Source organism: Glycine max, chromosome 17, assembly GCF_000004515.6.
Source record: "Glycine max cultivar Williams 82 chromosome 17, Glycine_max_v4.0, whole genome shotgun sequence".
Lineage (NCBI taxonomy): Eukaryota > Viridiplantae > Streptophyta > Magnoliopsida > Fabales > Fabaceae > Glycine > Glycine max.
Window position 1 is genome coordinate 24,264,322 of NC_038253.2, and position 23,428 is coordinate 24,287,749.

Sequence of the window (23,428 nt, forward strand, 5' to 3'; positions counted from 1 at the left end):
AATAAACCCAATGTTTATTCTTGGTCCAAAACATAAATTTTCTCAAATAAATCAATGTGTACCTGAATATGAAAAAATATCACAATATAAGAGTTTCTACTTTAACCTGTATGTATACAATCATAAAGTGAAATCAAATCTCATTCTCTCTACATGATCCTTGAACTTACACAGTGACATATCTTTAGTCAAATGATCAACGATCATTAGCTCAGTACCTATATGCTCAAGTGACATCGTCTCGGTCATTACTTAATACTAGTCATTTATTATGACTAGTATTGTATTAGCTTGTTAAACTTAATGAATTTGATACTATCATTCTCTTCAATTTCAAAGTATCCGATGAAATCATGCCATCTTTGGCCAAGTTGGAATAGGCCACATTTGTTATGAATGATGGACCATCTCTCATAGGTTTTATCAGGCAAGTATACCAAAAGTTCGTTGGTCAGAGTCTTGAATATATAGTGCACCACATGGTCAAGAACAACCTATGAATGAATAAAATGATATATATTTGTCATTACCTCAAATTTAATTTATTTGTTAATGATGTAACAAAAAAAAAGTTTGGTTTGCCATTGGTTCAGTGGAATTAGCCAATGGCTGAGTAATGGTTGTTTGCCACAATAGTTCGTCGTCTTTGTAGATTTGCTGGTCTTCTAAATCGTCAACTTGTGTAGTGATGATCATGTTGAAGAAGCTATAGCGTTGGTAGGTTAATTGAAGCAAGACTGTTTGTTGCAAATTGTAGCATTCTATAATATTGTTGACACCATTGGTTAACGTTGCCCGTTGACCTTGTTCCAAATCGCATACGAAAGCACCCTTATTGTCCCCCGTAATGTAAAATTTGGTTTTAATTCATGGCTCCAGCGATGCATGAATCTGGTTGGAATGGCGACATAATCCTACAGTGGAAAATTGAAAGTTACAAAACATGGTAGAGGCTGCAAGGTGATATGATAGACCAATAAAATAACAGTGTATGTGTATATGAATCAGGTGTTACAAAAATTAGATGTCTACGGGTTGTTGCCTAGATATGGTTTAAGACATGTTGAACAACATTATAGTTTGAAAAGTGAGGATGACTTACCCTATCTAAGTGTAAGACCGTGTTGATTTTCATGTGTGGCTCCATTGTTAAAGCTGTGATCGACATTGAAGAGGACAGGTTTGACCATTTATAAAGTTAAGACAAATAAAAAAATTTGTACCATATCCAAAAATAGAAATTAGGTGAAGAATACTTTGGCGGAGGGTTGGGAAGCAGGATCCTAGTGGAAGGAGTAAGGAGGGTGGTTGATAATGAAGATTTTTTGTCCAACATCCAAAGAGGGTGCTGCTTTGACTTGAACGACGGACATGTGTTTCCAAAGCACATGTATTTTTTGAATTTATTGAAGTAACATAAAATATATTAAGTCCTATAAAATTTTCAATTCCGCCATTTTTTGAAGTTGAAAAAATTACATGTGTATCGACAGGACAACCTTATTTTCTAATGTCTTGCAGATTTTATTTTTATGTTTAAAATTATGTAATATCCTAAGGTTTTTTTGAATGGTAAAGGGCAAACCAATTTAATAAACAAAAACAATATAACTCTTTAGGGGAGAACTTTGTGGATTTTTTTTGGTGGTGTAGGGTGGCACATAGGTATAGGCATAGTCTCTACAAGCTTTATGTCATTCAAGCGTGAAAGGAAATGAACATTGGAGTACATCTGTAAAACCCAAATCACCTCAGCTAGGGCAGACGAAAGGCAACGTGAAATGCGAGTCTATTGATAAAATGTTTTTTTTTTTATTCATTTCAGAATTGTTGGTTGCTATGGTAATAAGATATTGTCTTTTGGAAAAAAATTTAGAGGGAGGATATTAACACTGTTCATTCGGATTCGTGGGCTATATCCATTGAAATTTTTTATTAAAGGAAAATAATACGTATTTAATGTTTTGATTAATGAAATAAAGATTGAAAGATTTTGCAAATCAAAGTATAAGGTGTATTCATTTGCATTATGACGTCTGTATGTTATTTTTAAAGAGTATATTTAAAATAAAATTTATTGTATTTAATTAGAAAACATTTAAATATTTTTAAAGAATATTTTTTTTTGTACAAACATTGTCATTTAACTTCTACTATTGTGTTTTGAATAATATTAGCAATTCCAGTATAAAGTAACGTTTAATAATTAAAATGATGTATTAACTTAACTTTATATACTCAAATATATAGATTTATATTTTAAATATAGTTTAAAAAAATTGTTAAATTAAATACAAATAATTAAATTAAACCATTAAAATAATTAAAGTAAACCTAAATTTATACCGGCTACAATAAAATTGTCTAGTTATGTAAATAATGTGCAATGGTGGCTAGTTGAGGAAATTGATAAAAGAAATTGTGTAAATAGGAAAAAAATCAACTAACCCTACATAGATACAAAAACCAAAAAAAAAAAAAAAACATATTTTAAGACGTCTTTAAGGAATTCCTATGTCACATATGACATATAATTTACCAAATGTATTTTTTTTGAAAAAAACTTAATGATAAATATGAAATTTGTCACTACTGTTGTATTATTTGTGATTAATTTTTATTTTGTAACTAATGTTATTCACAATAGTGACAAAATTATAAATCGTGACAATAATTTATTAATAATGACAAAAAAAATATACATGCTACAAATAATTAATCACTAATATAAAATTTTATATAATAAATTTGTTTTTCTTATATGATCAAAGTATATATGAAATTTATTGAATACCTAGCTATAAAGTAATAGTGACAAAACATTATTTTTTTTCATAATATTATATCATTTGTATATTTTATATTATTACTAGGGACTAATTATTTGACATTAATTTGAGGTATGCGTGTTTATTAATTTATAAAAAAATATTTAATTAACATAATTATAATAGTGATAAAATGTAATTTTCTTATATTAGAAACAATTATAAAATTTTCTCTTTTTACTTTATATTAATATATAGTTCTATCATATATATTAGTGCATGAAATAATCATTTACTTTTTGTTACAGTGAGAGAGATTTAAAATATTTGTGTCAATAATAATTTGTCACAAATTTATTTATATATATTAAATGAGAGAGAAAAAACTCTAAAATTGTTCTACTAGAAAAAAAACTCTTAAAAACTCAATAATTTGTCAATAATAATTTGTCACAAATTTTAACAATAATTCAATAAACTAATATAATTGGTTGTTTGATGCTTTTGATTTTCAAATTCTAGGTCATGATTTCATTCAGAAGTTGGAAAATGGAAACTAGAAAAGGAAGCAAGCTCGTATATAAAAATAATTAGACTTCAAAATTGTCAAAGTGTGTTCCATCTTCTATTGTATATTTGTATTGAATGAAAATAAAAATAAAAATACAAGTGTGTTCCAACTTGTATTGAAATACAAGTGTGTTCAAAATTGCCAAAATTCAATTAGACTTCAAAATTGCCAAAGTTGACAACTAGTCCATGTTTCTTGTGCAGAAAAAACATGCTTACAGGCTTCTATTGCAAAATAACAACACAGCAACAATAAAATCAGCATCATAAAGCAAAACAAGAAATAAGCAATTGATCAAAGTTGACAATTTTCTTAATGAAATTAAACATCAATTTACACAACCTATACGGAAAATATATATGAGATTAAACATCAATTATTCAATTTCATGGATTGATCAGTGAGCAATCTAAATCAAGCAACAACATTATTTAGCCCACAAACATGAAACCAAATACCAGACCAATAACCAAAACAGATGTAAAAGAACTAGCAATACTGAATGAAATGCCAAAATTGGATCAACTAATAAACAATAATGAAAAAGATAATAGCAGTAATATCATGATCATCAATTTTTTATGTTTCAGATCAATAATAGAGACTTGTTTCTGTAAGATCAAAGTATCAGATCTAAAACTTATAAGTATGCAGATTTTATAATACCCACACTGGGTCAATCATATGCCTGCTCAACCGTGCCCACAAAGTGCCAAAATTGAATTTAAAGCATGAATTCAAACACAAAATCAATCCCAAAGGCACATGCAAATAAATTCCTGCACTTATCTAAACAATGATCATGAGCTATACTTAATTTTAAAATAAAATAATAAAACTCTTCATTCAGAACATAATAACTCAAAGATAATCACCTACAATTCTGCTACAGGCAAAGCAACGAGCTCAAAAAATGCTACTGGGAACAATGGAGCTGAATAGCATATCATCACTTCGTGTGTATATTTTTTCTATTGAGACTATTCAGCACTAAAAATATTACATACTTTTCTCATTGAGATTTCTTGTGTTGAATAGCATATTATCAAATCATTTTATTAATTCCTCGGATACAACGGCAAAGTTTACACCATTTCAATTCAATCCTTTAGTAAGAACAATAAATACTTCTCCCACCTCCACCCCAACTCTCTTATCCTTCAATGTGTAAATATGCAACACAAAGCTTTACCTGAGTCCAGGTAACATGACTTTCATCTATTTCCATGTCAGAATACAGAAATGGGAAAAAATGAAAATCCAAATTGCTCGTATTAGGCCAAAGCAAAAGTGAAAAATGCAAAATGATACTTCTCCTTTACAAAGAAATCTGTCAAACCAATTCAGCAACACAAATTGTAGTTGGAGTAAAGGAAGTGTCAATATAGTTTTGCTTAGTCCATCCTCAACCAATTTCCCAGTAGCATTTTTTGAGCTCGTTGCTTCGAGGAGTTAGGTCATGAAAGGAGAGGACTTAGAGGAGAAATTACCTTAGCGTTGTGACATGAAGCAAAGCTTGGAGCGCAAGTGAGGACCAGCGAGGCAGCGACGACCGATGACGACGGAGGACCGCGACTGAGGGCCAGCGATGACGATGCGAGTGAAAAACGGTGAGTATCAGCTTCAACACAGCACGACCATGGAGTCGCGACTCGTGAGTAAGGGAGTAGCTCTGCTTCAAAATGATGTCGTTTTGAAAATTTCATGAACTCGCGGACTCGTCGCAGACTCGCGAGTCTACGTAAACTCGCCCGAATCTGCGCTATATCGAACAAGTCTATTCCGATTTCGATTCTACTTCCGATTCAACTCGCCGACCCTTAGGGGAATTGTAAAATCATACGATTTCATGAGTTAAAGCGCGATTTTAACAACCATGGTCACTTCCACTAAGGCACAACAAAATCATGTTACACTTATAAACTCATTTACATTTATAGAGTTTTGTGAAACTTTAGTAAAAAAAGTATGTTTTATAGTTAAAAATAGATATAGTGTTATGTTATATGAAAATATATTTAATAAAATTATATAATATAAAATATATTTATGAATGTTCTAGTTTTTATTAAACATGAATATATAATTATATTACTTGATTATAATTAAGTAATATGATTACTTGATTATCTTTAATAAAATTACATTATTATCTTATTAGGCACAATTGAATGAAACTATGCAAATGCTCTATTAACTGACATGAATGACTTGTTCTCTTTTTATTGAAATGCAAATTAACTTGGCTTTATAAGCCATACTACAATGATATAAGATAAAATAAACTACACATAGCATAAACTTAGCTACAAGATTGACACAAAAAAAAACTAATTTGAAATAATAGAATCTCTAAAAACTAGGACTTATTCAAATACAAATACAATTGATTAAGTAAACCTTAAATCAACAAACTTCATTATATCTAATAACACTATTGGAAATAAGACATATAACGACTGTTGTAAACTACATTCAAAGATGGTTTTGAATATTCTTTAAAGCAAACGTCATCAAAAAGTTGTAACTTTCGATGACGGTTTAATAAAAAATCGTCTTAAAAAAAATATTATTCTAAAACGATTGTTAGTTAAAAATCACCTTAGAAAGATACATTTTTAAGATGATTTTTAACTATTTTCTAAGACGGTTTTTAAAAAAATTATTTTAGAATCATCTTTAAAAAAAAATTAGTGAAGATTCTAAGACAATTTTTAATCATTTTAGAAAGTAGACTTACTAAGACGATTTTTCAGAAAACCGTCTTAGAATGTATTTTTTTAACAAGACAAAAAAAAGTTAAAAAAAATTTGAAGATTTTAATCAATTCGTTTTAGATTTCAATTTTTAAAGTGCATTTACACCACAAAATCATTGAAAGACCGGGCTATTAAAATTATGTTGAGGAATATATCAACAAAAATAATCCACAAAAATTACAACTAAAAAACTACCACCACCCAAAACTAACTATTAAAATCACGGAAAATATAGCTAACCTTACAATACTCTTAAAAATACATGACAACTTTCTATATGCATATGGATTTCAACTTAACAAGAACATAAGCAAACAATCATGTAATAAGCTAGCCACTTGCTTCCACAACCCACACCACACATTCACTGCCTTTCCAGTTTCTTATTGGTACGAGTCATAAGTTGGTTATTTAAAAGTAATGATATATCCTCCTATAAATTATTTTACAAAATTTTATAATATTTTATAAAAAAAATTAAATAAAAGGTAAATATATTTAATATCTAGAAAAAAAAATATTTATTTATCATACAAAACAGGTAAAAAAAAAGATTAGTAGAAGAATGTAGCATGAAGATTTAGAATTATTTGTTATTTGATAGAAAAGTAATATTATATCAAATCCTCGTATAAATTTTACTACTTTTTTTTTTATAAAAATTAAATATATTTAATATATAAACAGGAATACTACTGGAAGTAGTTGGCATGGGAACCAAAATGCTGCACATCCAATTTTTTCTTGGTGTTGTTTTTATATCCGTATTGTTCCCCTACATAGCCCCACACAATAAAGGGTATTCTAGGGACACGTGGGAATCTCAACATTGAGATCAAGTCATGTCTAGGGGCACTACCAATCAATAGTTTATGCTATGTTTCACAACCAATCAAAATTGAGATAGTTAGAAATTTCACATGTCATTGTTTCAAATATTTCAATATGCCAAATGAAGGTACAAATAGGCACAAGAAATGAAGAGTGAAAGACCACAAAATTTAGGTATTGAAAAGAAACCTGCAATATACTAAAACATGTGATTTTGGTTGGGGCAAAAGGGAGAGACAAATATTACATACCTACAATTCCCAATTCCATACAGATCAAGGAAACAAGAGATGGGAAAACAGAGAGCAGGATTAAATGTAAGCAGCAAGCCAACTAAAAAATGTGTGCAGCACCAAAACAACTACTGATATCCATAACATCACCAGCTCTTTCTGGAGGAACTTGGCTATTGGAAAGTTTATGGCGTATGCAAACAACTGAGGTATCATCCACAGAGGAAACTTTCCTACAAGTAAATAATAATAATAATTATAATTTTTAATGTGTAAGCATTTCAATAAAATTTTGGTGGATCTCAATCTAAACTAGGAGAATGAGATGTAATACCCACTAAATTTATGATTTTTGAATCAATTTCAACCAATTAATATCAAAAAGAGAAGAGAACATATTATATGACTCTTCTAACTAATATATATGTTTTATTATTATTATTATCATTATTATTATTATTATTTATCTACTTATTTTTTTATTACACGGGATAATGTAAAACTCTTAAAAAACCAAAATAATCAGACTATCTATTGATGTTTCAAAAAAAAAAAAAAATTAATTACAAGTAAACCAGTAAATACTCACGGCTATTTTCAGCTTACACCAGGGAAAATTAATTACTATTCTGTAAAAGGAAACTGTAAGCAGTGATGCTTACTAGTCACTAGTAAATTAATTACACTGCAGAATCTTAATAAAATAATTAAAAAAAAGAAAAATTCTAATAAAATAATAGAATATTAATTAGAATATTAATTTCAAAAAAAGAGATGAAACATATTGCTATATATTAAAAAAATCATATTTAAAAACAGGATATAACAACTCTGTTGAATGAATTCAAAACAAGATGAACATTTTTTTTATAATTTCTAACTATCAAACATTGCTTTTTTGACAGCACATAACATGCTAAAAAATTCATATTCCATAGATCCCATATCACATGCATATAATGGAATTCAAATACTTGTGACCACACCTTACAACCATGTCAATTACTTAAAATTCCAGGAAAATAATAGCTTCAATACATATACGGACCTACTAACAAAGTCATACACCTTTTCTCTATCAATTAATAACAGTATATTTTCAAACACTGCACTTCTAAGAGACATCACCCCAAAGTGCATCCTAAATTTATGATATACTTGTCACTTGTCAAAAAAAATATACACTTGTTAGACACACGTCAATCTGTGTCCCATTTCAAAATTCAGCACACAACTAAGATCCAGCCATTTAAAATCCTTAATTTTTTCGGACTGCACTTGACAAGTATAAATAGTTTCCTTTACGTTCCAAAGAACATGTAATTATGTAAACCAGAATTTCATGTCTGCATTGAAATGTAATCTGCTAACGGATTTGGTGTTTAAATATTGGATCAGAACTAAGTTAAATCAATCAAAGCTATCAAATTATTAATATAATGTACACTTTCAGGCCAAACACTAGATTTTTGTAGAACAGATCAGGATTAGTGAATGTTGGTATCTTCCATTAACAACACTATATTTTTGTGGAACAGATCAGGATTAGTGCTGTAATTAAATTCCAAAAAGAAATAATAGATTTAAAGAGCATTCTTAACTTTAATATGCCCTTCAGATTTTTTACATCTCCTTGTGGATCATGAGTTTCTCATTGTGTTCTACTTGGATAAATACTCCTTTTACCCCACATTCAGAAGCCCAACATTAAAAGCAGTCTCTGCCTAAAACTTTTAGAAATTGAGGAACTAAAAAAACAAATTTAAGTTTGACAAACTTTAAGACCCTTAGCAATTGGGAATGCCAGTGTTTTCAATTAGGAACTTCCAAAAAGAGACTTTAAGGCCCTTAGCAACATGCCTGATCAGGTAGGCTATTTAACATTGGGTTTTCTCGTCATTGGGTTGGTACATATTAGTCTAGTAGCAAAAATCCAAAATACCAAACACCCAAATTTTTTGTCAGAATATCCTATCATTGTTATTAACTATTAGATATGAGTGGTCCCTCGCACTTGACACTATTCAAAATTTTAATGCATACAGTTCATTCCTTTTAGGGTCATATAACATATTGGTGATACATGGATTTGAATTTGCAAGTAAAAAATTGTCATTATCTCAAGCAAAGATTAAATTCTTGAAAGTGAGTAAATGTATAATGTGACATTTACTTGCTTTATATTTTTTCTTTTGCAATTTACACATTTATTCACTTTATCCTTCATGTGGACCATGAGCTCATCATAACTGAGTGCATCTTTGTTTGGTTACTGATACATTGCAGAGCAATGTTGTTAATGGCGGATGGCGATTCATGGCGGAAAGTCAAAAATCTGCCATAAAAATATGGCGGATGTCGTAGCGGAAAATGACGGATGTCATGACGAACAAAAAAAAAACATATATATAAACTCATTGAAATTGAAAAAAAATAAAGGATTGCATTCAAATAAACTAAAAAAGTTTCATGAGTTCATACAATAATCAAGTACCAACACCAAATAAACTCATTACAGAGTTATAAGAAAATGATAAAAACATAATGTAAAGTGCAAAGTGAAGGTTGAGGCTCTAATCATCTTCTCCAATCCCAACATAATTATCTTTGTTGTTATCATATGGTAATGGAACATCTCTCTCTCCCTCTTCCCCATCAGACGCCTCAAAATTGACCATGATTTCTTCTTCTTCAGATTCAAGATCAATATTCTCCTCAAAATCTAGATCTTCATCATTTTCTTGGACTGCTTTTTGCTTCCTTGATGAAGATCCAAAAACCATTGTCTGTTCTTTAGAAGTTTAGGCAGCAGCAACACTTGTTGTTTTTTACTTTTTCCGCCTAGTATACATCCTACACTCTCCAACCGCCGAAGCCTGATACACAGTTGCCCAATTTAGAGCATCAACATCTTCAAATACCAAATCATTTCCAGCATTGATCCATCTCTCCCACGAGCCATTCATTGCACACATCAATATCATTAAGAGAAATTGGATAAATTTCATCTCTTGCATTATATCTTTGCTTCAATTGTTGGTTGTATTTGACAAACACCAAATCATGCAACCTCTTGTGCTCAAGCCTATTTCTTTTTTTGGAATGAATCTACAACATAACAAATAAATGTTGATTTCAATATACTCTAAATAAAACTTGATCATCAAAATTAAATAAAATTAAAAAGTATAGTTAGAGTTTTGTCACAATTACTTGCTCAAACACACTCCAATTTCTTTCACATCCTGAAGCACTGCAAGTCAAACTCAAAATTTTAATAGCTAGCTTTTGCAAATTTGGAGTTTGTGACCCAAACATTCGCCACCAATATGCTGCAATACCAATTACCAACCAAGAGCATAACTTCGAAGTTAGAATTCTGAATTATAACACTAATACATAAAAAAATAGTATGGTATTTGTATTTGTCATATGGTAAAAGTTTCTTACTAGGAGAATGAGTTTTCCTTTGAGCCATTGCAAAGTCAGAACCAAAGTGTTCAGCACCGATCTTGTAAAGATGCAACTCGGTTAGAATTTTCTGTTGCACATCAAATTGTGGAATTAACTTCTTAATGCACTCAAACAAACCATTGGTGACCTCAAAATCAAACTCCAAGTCAGTGTTGTCATAAAAGAACTCTGGATTTAAGAAGTGGGCAGCTGCATGCAATGGCCTATGAAGCTGACAATTCCATCTTTTATCAATGATTGCAAACACATCTTTGTACTTGCTTTCATTGCTGTTGAAAGACTTGATAATTGTTTCTTTTGCCTTGTACATTGCTTCATAAATATAGCCCATGGCTGCTTTCTTTTCACCATCCACAAGACGAAGCACTTTCACAAGTGGAGCCATGACTTTAAGAGTGTAAACCACACTATTCCAAAAAGAAGGCATGAGAACTACCTTTGCATCTTCTTTTCCCTTAGGCTCCTTAGATAGCTTGTTCAAGGTCCATTCAAGGTCCTTTTTTAGTCCCACACTTTGTCTTTGCATTTGCAGCAGCATTACAAGAGTCCGCAAACTTATCTTCTTCACTTCCATCACATCCAATCGGTTCACCAAATTCAAAATCTCTTATATTTGCCATATTACCACTACCAGAAGTACTGTAAGTGGTCCCACTTTTTTTTGTAGCCATATATTCCTTCAACTCTTTGATTACATTTGGGGGAGTTTTCTTGCAAGCTGCAATGTTGCCCGACTTCCCAATCAGGTGTTGTTTGGCTCGGGTTGTTCCTCCCTTAGTGATTTTTCCACAGAAATTACAAACAATGTGTTTGTATCTCTTCCACAGTGAATGACAATATTTCCAACCTGGGTCTACCTTATTTTTCCTCGTTGCACTTGTAGTAGCAGCATCAGATGATGGTTCAGCCATTTAAAAGAGGACTGAACAAAAAAAATAAAAATTGTGGTGTCAAATAGAAAAAAAATAAAAATGGGACTGTCGAAAGTAAAAAGAGGGTGTCAAATAGAAAAACGAAAAAAAAGCTGCAGACAAAAAAAAGGAGTGTCAAACAGCAAAAACAAAACCAAAAAAAAAATAAAGCTTTGCCCACCAGAGTACAAGTCGCGATGTTCTGCGTGTGGGTTGGGTCGTCGCCTCCGCGCTCGTTGCCGTCGTTGACGTCGTGCTCGTCGCCGCCGTTCACGCCGTGGGTCGTCGCTGCTGGCTGCTGTGCAGCGGGTCACGCGTGGCTGCTGTCGTGGCTGGTTACAGGAGTCGTGGCTAGGTTCCGAGGTCGCGCTTTGTGTTGGAGCTTGGAGGGGTTGCAGCTGCGTTCTGAAAGCTTGGAGGGGTCGTGCTTTTGATTAAGTTATCGGGTAGGGTTGGGTCGGGTTAGCCCAACTCCTACCACGAACAAAAAAAAAAATTCCGCCATTTTCCACCTCGCTGCCATATCCGCCATGACCGCCATGGTTATGACGGCCGCCATGACGCCGCCATCTTTAACCTGCCACGCCACCGCTATTCAGTGGCATTTTTTCAAAAATCCGCTACGCAACTCCGCCATGGCTGCCATTTAACAACACTGTTACAGAGGAGAGTTCTGGATGGTGAACACCTCTTTGTGAACAAGAGCAGTGTTAAGCATTAGATTCATGTACTAGTGGTTCTTATAAAAGGTTTCAGGTCGTTTACATAGGTATGAATTGCATGCACTATGTGCAAATGTCTTATCCATAAAACGTTATAATTACTTAACTATTAGTATGTGATACCCCATAAAACATTAAAACTGTGATGCATGTTCCGTGTGATCAATTAGTGGGAAATTTCTGTTCGGACATGACTTGCTTTTCTTGAATGTTCTGTATGTGATTTGATCCAGTAGAAGGTTTTTTGTGTCTTAAATCATTATTTAAGTGGACAAAATTTAAAAGCAAAAGCTAAATTTCTAATACTCTTTATGAAACCACCAAAATTAACCATGATGGACATTAGTGCACTGACCTTGAAAGTCGAAACATCTCTTGTTGGACTTCTAGCATTATATTGATCATTCTTGGACCCTTTTTGGATGCCAACTTAACAAAGGACTCTGAATGAGGACACTAAACAATGTTATTTACTTAATGTACATTAATGAATGTTCAGACCTAAATCTAAAAGGAGTAGAGTGAAGGTAAAGGTAAAGCAATAAGAGATACATGCAGGAAAGAAAAAAGAAGAAGAAGAAAAGTAGCTATTATATGATAGAATGTATTACAGTGGAGTAAAGAAAAAGTATTACCTTATCAGAATCAGCTTCAAGCTTAATAAGAGGTGCAAATTAAATACATTTTGATACTGAGACAATGAGACAAGAAATGTAATAAATAAGACCCAAGTGTATACGATAAAATTGTGACAGACTCCACATACTACACATGTAAAACATTAACAAGCCATCCTGATTCCTAAACACATGATATGCATCTTCATTTTCAAAGCCACGGACTGAGGTCCATCATCTACACCAAGCTTCTCAAGGTCCTCAAAAAAAGCATCGGGATTTTTCTTCCACAACTCTTCCACCTTATTTATTTGCTGTTCACTTATTTGGCGAGCCCTTAACTGCTTCTTAAGGTATAAGACTTGTATATTCTCTATGTGATAACCTAAAAGGCACTTTCTTGAAGCATCATATGATATGCCAAAATCATCACATTCTAATAAGCATTATGTAAATTTAAATACTATTTCTTGAAGTTTCAATTACTTTTAAGAAACTTTAAAGAGTGCGAAATGAATTATTCAAAAGTAGCTGACAAATGATAAAGAGCCTAGACAAAAATTGGTCCCTAACTTAGAATTATCTCATAGTACAGAAAGAACCTGAAGCAGTCCATTGCCAATCTAATTTGAGTTGAACATCCTTCAAGAATGGGAAAAAAATACAAGAAAGGATATTGATTGGGAACTTGCCCCCTGCAACAAAATTTATAAAAACATTAACAATATACTTTAAAATAAATCATGAGAGCATTTTCAAAATATATAATGACGAAGGCCCAGAATCCCACGCCGGTGAGCACCAATCCCACGACTGTCGCCACTGCAAGAACCACTGCCACCACCTTATCATCCACCATGGGCTCGTCGTGAAAGAAGTAGAGGAAGAACCACGCCATTAGCACAACCAATTACATGATGATCGAGAATGGGTGCCAGAGGAGGCTCAAGAACAAAACGAACAACACCATCATGGAGTAGTTCATGCGGAAGTGGTCGAGGTTGCGCCTCACACGCATCGTCGCTTCTTCGATCGAGTAAGGGTGCGTGAAGGAGTAGAGTGTGAATACCTCTTCCCATGGTTGGTGTGTGGCGAAAGAAGAGCGTGTGGATGTCGTGGCGCATGTGACGAAGTAGGTAGTGGAGTTAGATGATGAGGGCGAGGGGAGAGAACCGTAATGAGGCTTTGGAAAAGACGCTAACGACATCGCATCTAGAGAGATTCAGATTTGAATTTGATGCTTCGAAAGTTTAAGGTTAGAAAATGGATCGAATTTGATGAAACTACAGATCCAACATATGAATAGTCAAAGCTTATCGAGCTCATCATTGGCAGCGGTGACGTCATTATTGCTTGCGGTGGTCGCCATTTCTAACCAAGCACCTGCTTCTGTTGCCATGGGAGGGATTTGCTTTGCGAAACAATGATAGGGTTTGTGTTGGCTTGAAGAATGTAAGGGGGCGCCAGTGAGTGAGAGAGACATGCTTTTTCAAGTAGTGAGATGCAGAAACTGAGAGTGAATAGGCAATTTAGTCCCTGAGATTGTAACCAGTTTGCATATTAGTCCCTGACTTAAATTTTAATTCAAAATAGTCCCTAACTTTACATAAGTTTTGCAAAATAGTCCCTGTCGTTAAATTCTCAGGTGACGGCGTTAGTGAGGTGCATAGGTGGCAATTCAATGCCACGTAGACTGTCCAATGTGGCACTGAGGTCTGCATCTATAAATTCTCTCTCACGCAAGGTTGCTTCTTCTTCTTCCCCAAATAAATTAGGGTTTACGAATCTGCTGGTTTCCCACGCTGAGTCGCTTCTTCTTCTTCTCTTCTGAGGCTCAGTCGCTGCTGCTTGTTCACTTGATTTCTCCATGTCTACAATTGGCAGTTGTTGTGCATTTTCTGGTAGTTTCATTCGGCAATGGCACCATGGAAGACGTGCAGCTATTTGAACTGCAAGAACAAGGAGGAACCCAGGAAGGCTATTCTATACTTGAACATTACCCCAAACAGACCCAAATAACTGTCAATTTTTTCAATGGGTTGAAGAAGAAAACCAACTTTCTAATTCGTCTTCTGTCTCAAGAGAAACAATGGTAGTGGCTGATTTGAGGCTACAAATTGAAGCTTTGTAGAAGAAAATGAGAAATTTAACAAACATTGTGTTGTTAGGTTTTTCATTTTTAATTGTAATGTTAGTTTTAGGGGGAATGTATTTTAGGTAAAATGTGTAATAGCATCTTTTGATATTGTAATTGTTGTTTTGCTAAAGAATTTGTAGTAGGAAGTAATTTGTTGCTACTGTCAATTACCCATTTCAATTAAATATAATTTGTTGGTGAAATTTGCAGTTTATTAAATATAATTTGTTGTTGTATAACTTTTTGAAGTTATTGAAGTAGCACTAAACTAGGTGGTCCTACTCCAACTCCAAATCCAACACAGTGTATAATTTATAAAAGAAAGAGAAGAAACATGACATTAAATCAATTTCACATAATGTTTGACATCCCAAAGCATGGTAGTTAGAAGCAATTGTTCAGTAGGCCATAATGTTTACATCATTTCACATGCCAGTGAAGCTTTCAAAATATACAACTACACATCCTAATATCAAAATGCAACAAAAAATGCTTCTTCAGTTTTCTTCATCAGCAACCTTCAAAATGCAACAAAACATGGGTCTTCAGTTTTCTTTATACTGCATCATCTTTATCAGCAACCTTCCTTTGTTTGGCTCTTGTTATGGTTAGCTTATTCCTTGCTATTGGTGGAACAATAGTTGTAGGGACCTACATGCAAATGCCAAACATGAATAATTGTAATATATAAAAATGGAGTGCTGCAACAAATTAGGTTGAGATAAAACTACTTTGTTGTGACAAATATTTACCATCAACTCCATGTCACTATCTTGTGACAAATGAGGCTGAGATAAATTAATCTCCACCGGATCTTGTTGAACATGAGCAGCAGCTTCTTTAGCCTCATTCAAAGTCTGTTCATCTTGAGATAATAGGTGGTCATCCTCATTTGAAGTTGATGGTGCAACATATTTCTTTGGCCTAACAAGAACTCCAATATTTTTACAGCTTCTAATGTTATGATTGGTTTGGCCACACCTTCCACATGTAAACTCAGGCAATTTCCTCTTTAGCCTATGTCCTGTGACATTGTCCTCATCTATAGATCTCCTTCTATTTTTCTTTGGCCTTCCTCTTTGGACCCTTTTATGTGGTGGAACAGGGTGTGTATAGGGCCCAATATTGTGGTCCTTGGACTGGTTCAATAAAATGATGGTATGTCTTATTATAAGCTTCTATTGACCGCCACTCATGACACATGTCCTCAGGCTTCCCTCCTTTGTGAGTTATTGTTGCAATGGCATGTCGACATGGCATCCCTACATCAAAGTTGTAAAATCAGCACACATGTAGGTTAGGAATGAAAAAAAAAACTACAAAGAACACAACCTGTTAGTTTCCATACTCCACAAGTGCATGTCCATTCAACAAAATTGACCTCAACCTTATTCCCCCACATGTGGACCTCATATCTCAGGCCCATGTTATCACCACACCAAATGGGAGTCCATTGATTAGCAAAATGAATTTCTTTTTTCTAGTCTTTTATATTGGACATAATGGTCCAGGCTTTCCAGAAAGTTTAACCTTGCGGGCAGCCATGGTTCTCATGATATAACTTCTAATTTCTTCAAGCATTGTGATAATAGGCTTGCATCTATACTGCAGAAGAATTCTGGAATTGAATACCTCACAAGTGTTGTTGCATATATTGTCCACCTTGGGTATTGTACTGAAGTGGGCTTTTGTCCATGCTTGTTTGGGCCATTTATTCAAATACTCCCAAGCCTGGCAGTTGATTGTCTTCAAATGGGCCATATGGCCTTCAAACTCAGCAACAGTAGTGGATTTTGCACATTGCCACACAATTCCTTTAAGTTCCTTGCTTTTCCATTGCTTTGTAAAATTTTTCCAAAGATGCAAGACACAGAATCTATGAGGTGCACCAGACATGACTTCCTGTAAAGTTGGAATAAGTCCCTGAAAAATTGCAACAAAGTAGTAAATACTTCTGGACTAGTCCCTAACTTATGTCATTAACTTCAATTAAATACCTAACTTATGATAACAATTTCAAATCACACCATGTCATACCTTTTGCATGTCTGACATGAAATTCCACCCATTCTGTATGTAATCCCCAAGATCTTCATGCAACAAAGTTAAAAACCATTTCCAATTGTCTTTGTTCTCAATGTCCACAACAACATAAGCAATAACAAAGATGTGGTTATTGCCATCAAGCCCAACAGCAGAGAGCAAGTTTCCTCCAAATGCACTCTTTAGGAAACATCCATCTAGACCTATGAATGGTCTACATCCAGCAACAAACCCCTTCTTACCGCCAGAAGGGACAAATATATAGCCTCTGAAATTGTGGTGGACCTTCTGGACTTGGCACTGTGTTGATCTTAACTGTTGATCCAAGATTGCTCCTCAACAATTCATGTGCATAATCAAATACTTTGGCATATTGTTTCCTCTCATTCCCTTCCACTAGTTGCTTTGCTTCTTTCATGGCTCTCCACATCTTTGTAACTTCAATGTGCACTCCAAACTCTTGCTTGAAATATTCCAAAGCTTCAACACATTTAAGGGTTGGCTGCATTCTGAGTTTGCCATCAAGTTTACTGACCACCCACTGTCTATTTGCTTATTTGTTGTTCACTTCTCTACAACAATTATGGTTATGCTTAAATGTCTTTATCTGAAAAGAGTTTCTAACTTCATTCTTTGCACAGTAGATTTCCCAATCACAAAATGCCTTCTTGCATTTTGCTCTAGCCCTCTGTTTATCATTCTTCTTTCACTTGAACTCCCTGCCCATCAATATGCTATACTCCCTCAAGGCAGATTTAAATTCATCTAGAGTACCAAACTCCATCCCTAATTCCAACTTCTGTTCACCAACTCCACTACTTTGACTATATTGAGGATAAACTTCAACATCCTTATCTTCATCATCACTACTAATGGGGATATTAAGCTCCTCTGAATGATAACCATCTGTCTCAACTTCAGCTTCAACTTCATTCATCATACAAGAGAAATTTGTAAACCACTCATCACTGTCAACTTCCTTTTCCTCGTCACTATCAGCAACATCTCTCTCTTCACCACCACCATCTCTCTGCTCACCAGCATCAGCATCCCCTCTGCTCACCACCATCTCTCTGCTTTCTAGCATCCCTCTACTCACCAGCATCTCTCTGCTCTCTAGCACCAACATGCTCACCAGCACCAACATCTGCATCAATGGCGATCAAGTAAAAATTAATCATATTAATTAATTATGGTAACCATGTCGGACCAAGTACAGATGAATTAAAACTTACCTTCCTCATGGCCAGCAATAGGTACATCATCTAAATCATCCTCATTCTCAACAGTTTTTGGAATTGGATCACATTCCAAGTACAACATCTGTGGGACTTCTTCTAAAATTGGATCTACTTCATGATGAAAATAAACATTTATCTCATTCTCATTTTCAAAAGAATCCCTAAGTGTAATATATCTCCATCAGTTGTACAACTCCTTAACCCATGATTAAAATCTAAGTCCTTATCGATCAACCAAAAACATTCTCCTATATTGCTATACTTCTTACTAGCTTTCACCAGATCATATAAGATAGATGCATTCAGGCAATCTGCAGATATATCCTCCCAAACGTTAAATTCTCCGCCTATATATTCAACCTTTCCATCACTGGCACGTGGAGTGAATCTTCCTCCATGGTGCAATATTAAAGTTATATTGTCATTCATTCTACACAATCAGAAACCACAAACATTGTCATATATTAGGAAATAAAAAACCTAACTCAAACTCAAACATAGGCACATCACACAACAACATGCAATGTCATCTGTAAAAATAGATCATCATAAACGAAAATAATAAAGGACCATAAACCTCCCTACGAAGTGCGAAGACAATGCAAATGAAACCCCTTGAACATATAAAACCCCAAATGAAACCACCAAAACAATGCAAACAAAATGAATGCAAAAAACCACCAACCTGACTGCCAAGCGCGAACACTCACAATCACCGACAAAGAGAATGCAGGGGAGGGAAGAACAAACTGCAAACAGTTAAAAAAACCCTACAAGCAGTAAGACAGTGAAAGGGAAAATGCGTTTACTTCATTTTTGATTTCTTTTTAACCTAATTTTTCAATTCAGTCCTTGTCTTGCCACATAGGATTGCTGACTTGGACTCAAACTTGCCACATTGGGATGCTTACGTGGACTGAGGTTTGCCAAATAGACATTTGACTAATGGAGGAAATTAGATTTTAATAGCAGGGACTTATTTGCATAACGGAGGTAAAGTTATGGACTATTTTGAATTAAAATTTAAGTCAGGGACTAATATGCAAACTGATTACAATCTCAGGGACTAAATTGCCTATTCACTCCAGAAACTGACTTAGTAAGGCGTTTTCAAAATGATTTTCAGAAAATCGTATTTGAAAAGTTATAATTATTTATAAGAATGTCAAATGTTTTTTTAAAGACGATTTTTATATAACCATGGCTGATTTGCCGTCGTTGAAGACGTTTATTTTTAGTACTGTAATAATGTTTATAGGTTTATTTAAATATGTGATAAAAATAATATATATATATATATATATATATATTTAATATATATATATATATTTATCTTTAGCTTGGATTTGTTTAATGTTATCTTTACATTATCTAATAGTAATATTTAAATAGATAAGAAAAAAAATATTTTTTTAGGGTTGGTTTAAATTTATCTAACAATTTATATCGTTTCAAAATGAAAAATATAAAAAAAAAATGTTCTTCTAGGTTTATTGTGATTAAGGGAGGTGCATGGTTTTTGTTTATTCATTTTTTAAAGATATTTTTGTTAATGCTTTTAAGTTTTAAATGCTTTGTCCCTGATGATTTCTAATCAAATTGATGTCTTGACTAAAAATATAAATAGAATATTAAATTTTTATGCTAGACATGATTTACTAAAATGATTCTCTACAAAGAAGATAGATAAATTTATTCCAATTTTTTAAAAAATAAATATTATAATTTGTTAGATTAATTTCATCCCAAAGGTTTAATAAGAATGAATCCATAGATGTCTTCCTTATATCCTCTTTCTTCGAAAGACATGCCCCACTAATCACATTAAATATAACATCCGGAGAAGATCAGGGAAATCCAATTCAATAATATCTACCAAGACACCAAAGTAATCTAAATTACCTACATTCTCATCACCTTTAACTAAAACTCCACTATTTTGTGATTTCAAGTGCATATCCTGATCCTTTATATTAAATCTCCAACCATTTATCAGATAAGTTGTAGGTTAAAAAACACGTGTATCAGGTCCACAAGCTAAGTGGAATAATGATTCATTTACATTTTCTTACCCATCTCTTTTCAGATATGCAATCTGTTAAAAAAGAAGTGTAAAAATATGATATGCTAAAGTTATATAATAATAGTCATATAAATTCATACTTACATGTTTTTTGAAGCATGTGAAAAATTCATTTTCATGTCTTTGTTCCACATTTTGTGAATTTGTTTTTTCGAATTCTTCTTTGTGTAGCCTGGTCATTTGAAAATATATATAATAAATACAATTTTATACTTAATTATATATAACTATAGTAATATAAATATGCAATTTAAGAAAGTTACTTGATAAAAGAAGAGACTTTGTCACAATTTTTAAGAACATAAATTCTTGCTTGCTCTAGTTCTATAGGACTCAACTCAATATACTTTTTTCGAACAATGGTGTGCCGAATTTTGAAAAAAAAAATTCAAGTTTGATTTATTCAATCTATCTATATCACCTTCTTAATTTCTTCCATATCTATTCAGTCTAGTCTCAACTCCATGCAAATACCTGAAACAGAAATGTACACACTTTTGTGCAATATAAGCTTCAACAATACATCCTTCTGAACGGGTCGTATTTCTCACATGATTTGAGCCTATGTAGATATCTTTCAATATGATACATTCAATGATATTGCATTTTTTGGATCAAGTGGCCTCAAAATAATTAAGAAGGGGGGGTTGAATTAATTATTAACGTGTCTTGACTAATTAAAAATTTATCCTTCTTAATGTTACTAGATTCAATCAGGCTTTACTACTAAGTTATGAGAAAGTAAAGAACAGAAACAATAACTTAGACAAAAGTAAAGCGAACACAACAAAAAGATAAAGAGTGTAGGGAAGAAGAAGACAAACACAAGATTTATACTGGTTCGGCCACAACCCGTGCCTACATCCAGTCTCCAAGCAACCACCGGTTCTTGAGATTTCCAATAATCTTGTAAAATCCATTACAAGCAAAGACCCACAAGGGATGTACCCTCCCTTGTTCTCTTTCAACAACCAAGTGGATGTACCCTCCACTTGAACTGATCCACAAGAGATGTACCGTCTCTTCAATGTCTTTCTTGGTCTTCCTCTGTTCCTTTTAAAAAAAATTAAAAATCATGCAATCTACTTTTAGCACCAATGTATCCAACATCTTTCTTTATATGTTTGCAAACCATCTTACCAATTTTTCTTTGGCATCTTTTTGTTGGAGTCACTTGATGCAATCCTCCCTAGGAAGGGACCAGTTACAAGAGCCATGAGCAAGAGGCTCCAAGAGGATTGGGCTAGAGTTGCTGAAGAAGGCCCTAGGGTTTTCATGAACCTAAGGGTAGATTTTTGAGCCCATGGCCCAAGGTTGGGTCCACTTATCTTTGTACATATTAGATTAGGATTTCATTATTTTTGGGCCTTGTATTTAGGGCTCCATAATGTAGGTAGGGTGCCCTAGAAATGTGGAATTTTTCAGCCCTTATATGTTAGGGCACCTAGACTAGTTTCTGTATTAGGGGTAGTTTTGTAATTTCACATACATTAAGTGAATATTTGATGTGTGTGTTGGGAAATAAATTTAATTGAATTGGGAGAAGCCCAATCCAATTAAATTTTAAAGGGGGAGGTGAGCATTTGCTTGCTACACTTCATTGCCACATCATATAGCCACACTTTGTGCATGTCCTTCATTCTTTACATGCCTCATGACACCTAAGCACACTTAGTGGAGAATCTTGGACTTGATCTTGGATTAGTGGGCTGAACCATAAATAAAATTCACTAATCATAATTAGTGAAAATTTGGCTCCAAAATTTGGCTCCACAAATTTAATTTCAAATTCAAGTGAAATTTGAATTGAAATTCAAATTTCCCTCCAATTTTGTGTGACACTTAGGCTATAAATAAAGGCCATGTGTATGCATTTTTTCAACTTTGATCATTTGAGAATTACACTTCAAAGTTCAGACCTCTTTTGAGGCACAAAATTTCGTGCTCCTTCTCTCCCTCTCCCTCCTCTCATCTTCTCCTACCTTCAAGCTCTTATCCATGACTTCCTAAGGTGGTGAGCTTGTTCTTGACTCATCTTCTCTTTGAAGTGGTGTCTCCAATCATCATTCTTTCATCTTCATTCCACTGTCATTGATCTTCAAGAAGAAAAGGACTCCATTGATGAAGAAGATCCAAGGCCTACAAGCTCTACATGGAGCTACATCATGTGGTCTCAAGAGCATCTTCATCTAGGTGATGTTCTTTTGCTTCCTCTATCTTTTTGTTCGGTCAATTCAGTTTAATTCCTTGTTCTTCATCTTCTTCTCCATGTATATCCTTCATTGTCTTGTGGTTTGGTTCTGTTTAGAGTAGATTCAAAAAAATAAACCGATTAAATCTTAAATCTCCACTTGTTCTTGCATTTCTATGGTTCAAATTTTATAGATCTACTCTTGAATCATGTTTTTGTGTTGATTTGAGGTTCTATCATTTTTAAGTCATAATCTTCTTGTGTTGAACCTTTAGATCTAAATTTTCTTCCAAAATATTGATTAGAAAAAAAAACACAAAAATCTAAGTATAAATCACTTATTCAATGTTGTCTTAGAGTCATGTTTAGTCATAATAATTGTCATATCATGTTCTAAGTTTGTGTTGAATTTTGATTTTGGTAATTGAATTCTAGATACATTTTTTCATGTATTCTTGTCATTCTTAGCCTATCTTTTGAATTTTGAGTCTAATTCATTCATGTTATTTTTTTCATAACATGTTCTAAATCAATTCCTAGAAGTAGTCTTGTTGTTGAACTTTGTTTTGTTTTCTAAGTTTCCTATATGATACCTATGAAGAAATTGAGTTACGGTGGTGAGTTGTGGCTAGATTTGTGAATCAAAATAAGTCTTAAGCTCTCTTGAATTGTGTTATTCAATACATTTGAGCATAAGCAAACACAAATTATAATTATCTAAGTCTTAAGCAACATAAACACTACTCTTGATTTCTAGGTTGAAATCGCTAGTGCTGGCAGCTTGAACATACGTACTTGTAAAAGTCACTAGGAATTGGTCACTATGAATTTTGAGCTGAAATGTTTA

General features: G+C 33.4%; 1 protein-coding gene across 1 annotated transcript; it reads right to left on the bottom strand.

Annotated features, from left to right (window-relative positions):
- Positions 1–10,019: 10,019 nt before the first annotated feature.
- Positions 10,020–10,957, bottom strand: LOC102666796 (uncharacterized). Its single transcript, XM_006601492.2, has 3 exons — positions 10,613–10,957; positions 10,376–10,494; positions 10,020–10,270 (listed from the first exon to the last, which is right to left on the bottom strand). The coding sequence occupies exons 1-3, from the start codon at positions 10,944–10,946 to the stop codon at positions 10,088–10,090; spliced, it is 636 nt and encodes a 211-aa protein (XP_006601555.2). The 5' UTR covers positions 10,947–10,957; the 3' UTR covers positions 10,020–10,087.
- Positions 10,958–23,428: the final 12,471 nt, after the last annotated feature.

Coding starts and splice junctions, on each gene's coding strand:
- LOC102666796 (XM_006601492.2), bottom strand. CDS start 10,946: ATGTACAAGGCAAAAGAAACAATTATCAAGTCTTTCAACAGCAATGAA. Junction 10,495..10,612: donor AAGGAAAACTCATTCTCCTA/GTAAGAAACTTT, acceptor TTGGTATTGCAG/CATATTGGTGGCGAATGTTT. Junction 10,271..10,375: donor ATTGGAGTGTGTTTGAGCAA/GTAATTGTGACA, acceptor GTTATGTTGTAG/ATTCATTCCAAAAAAAGAAA.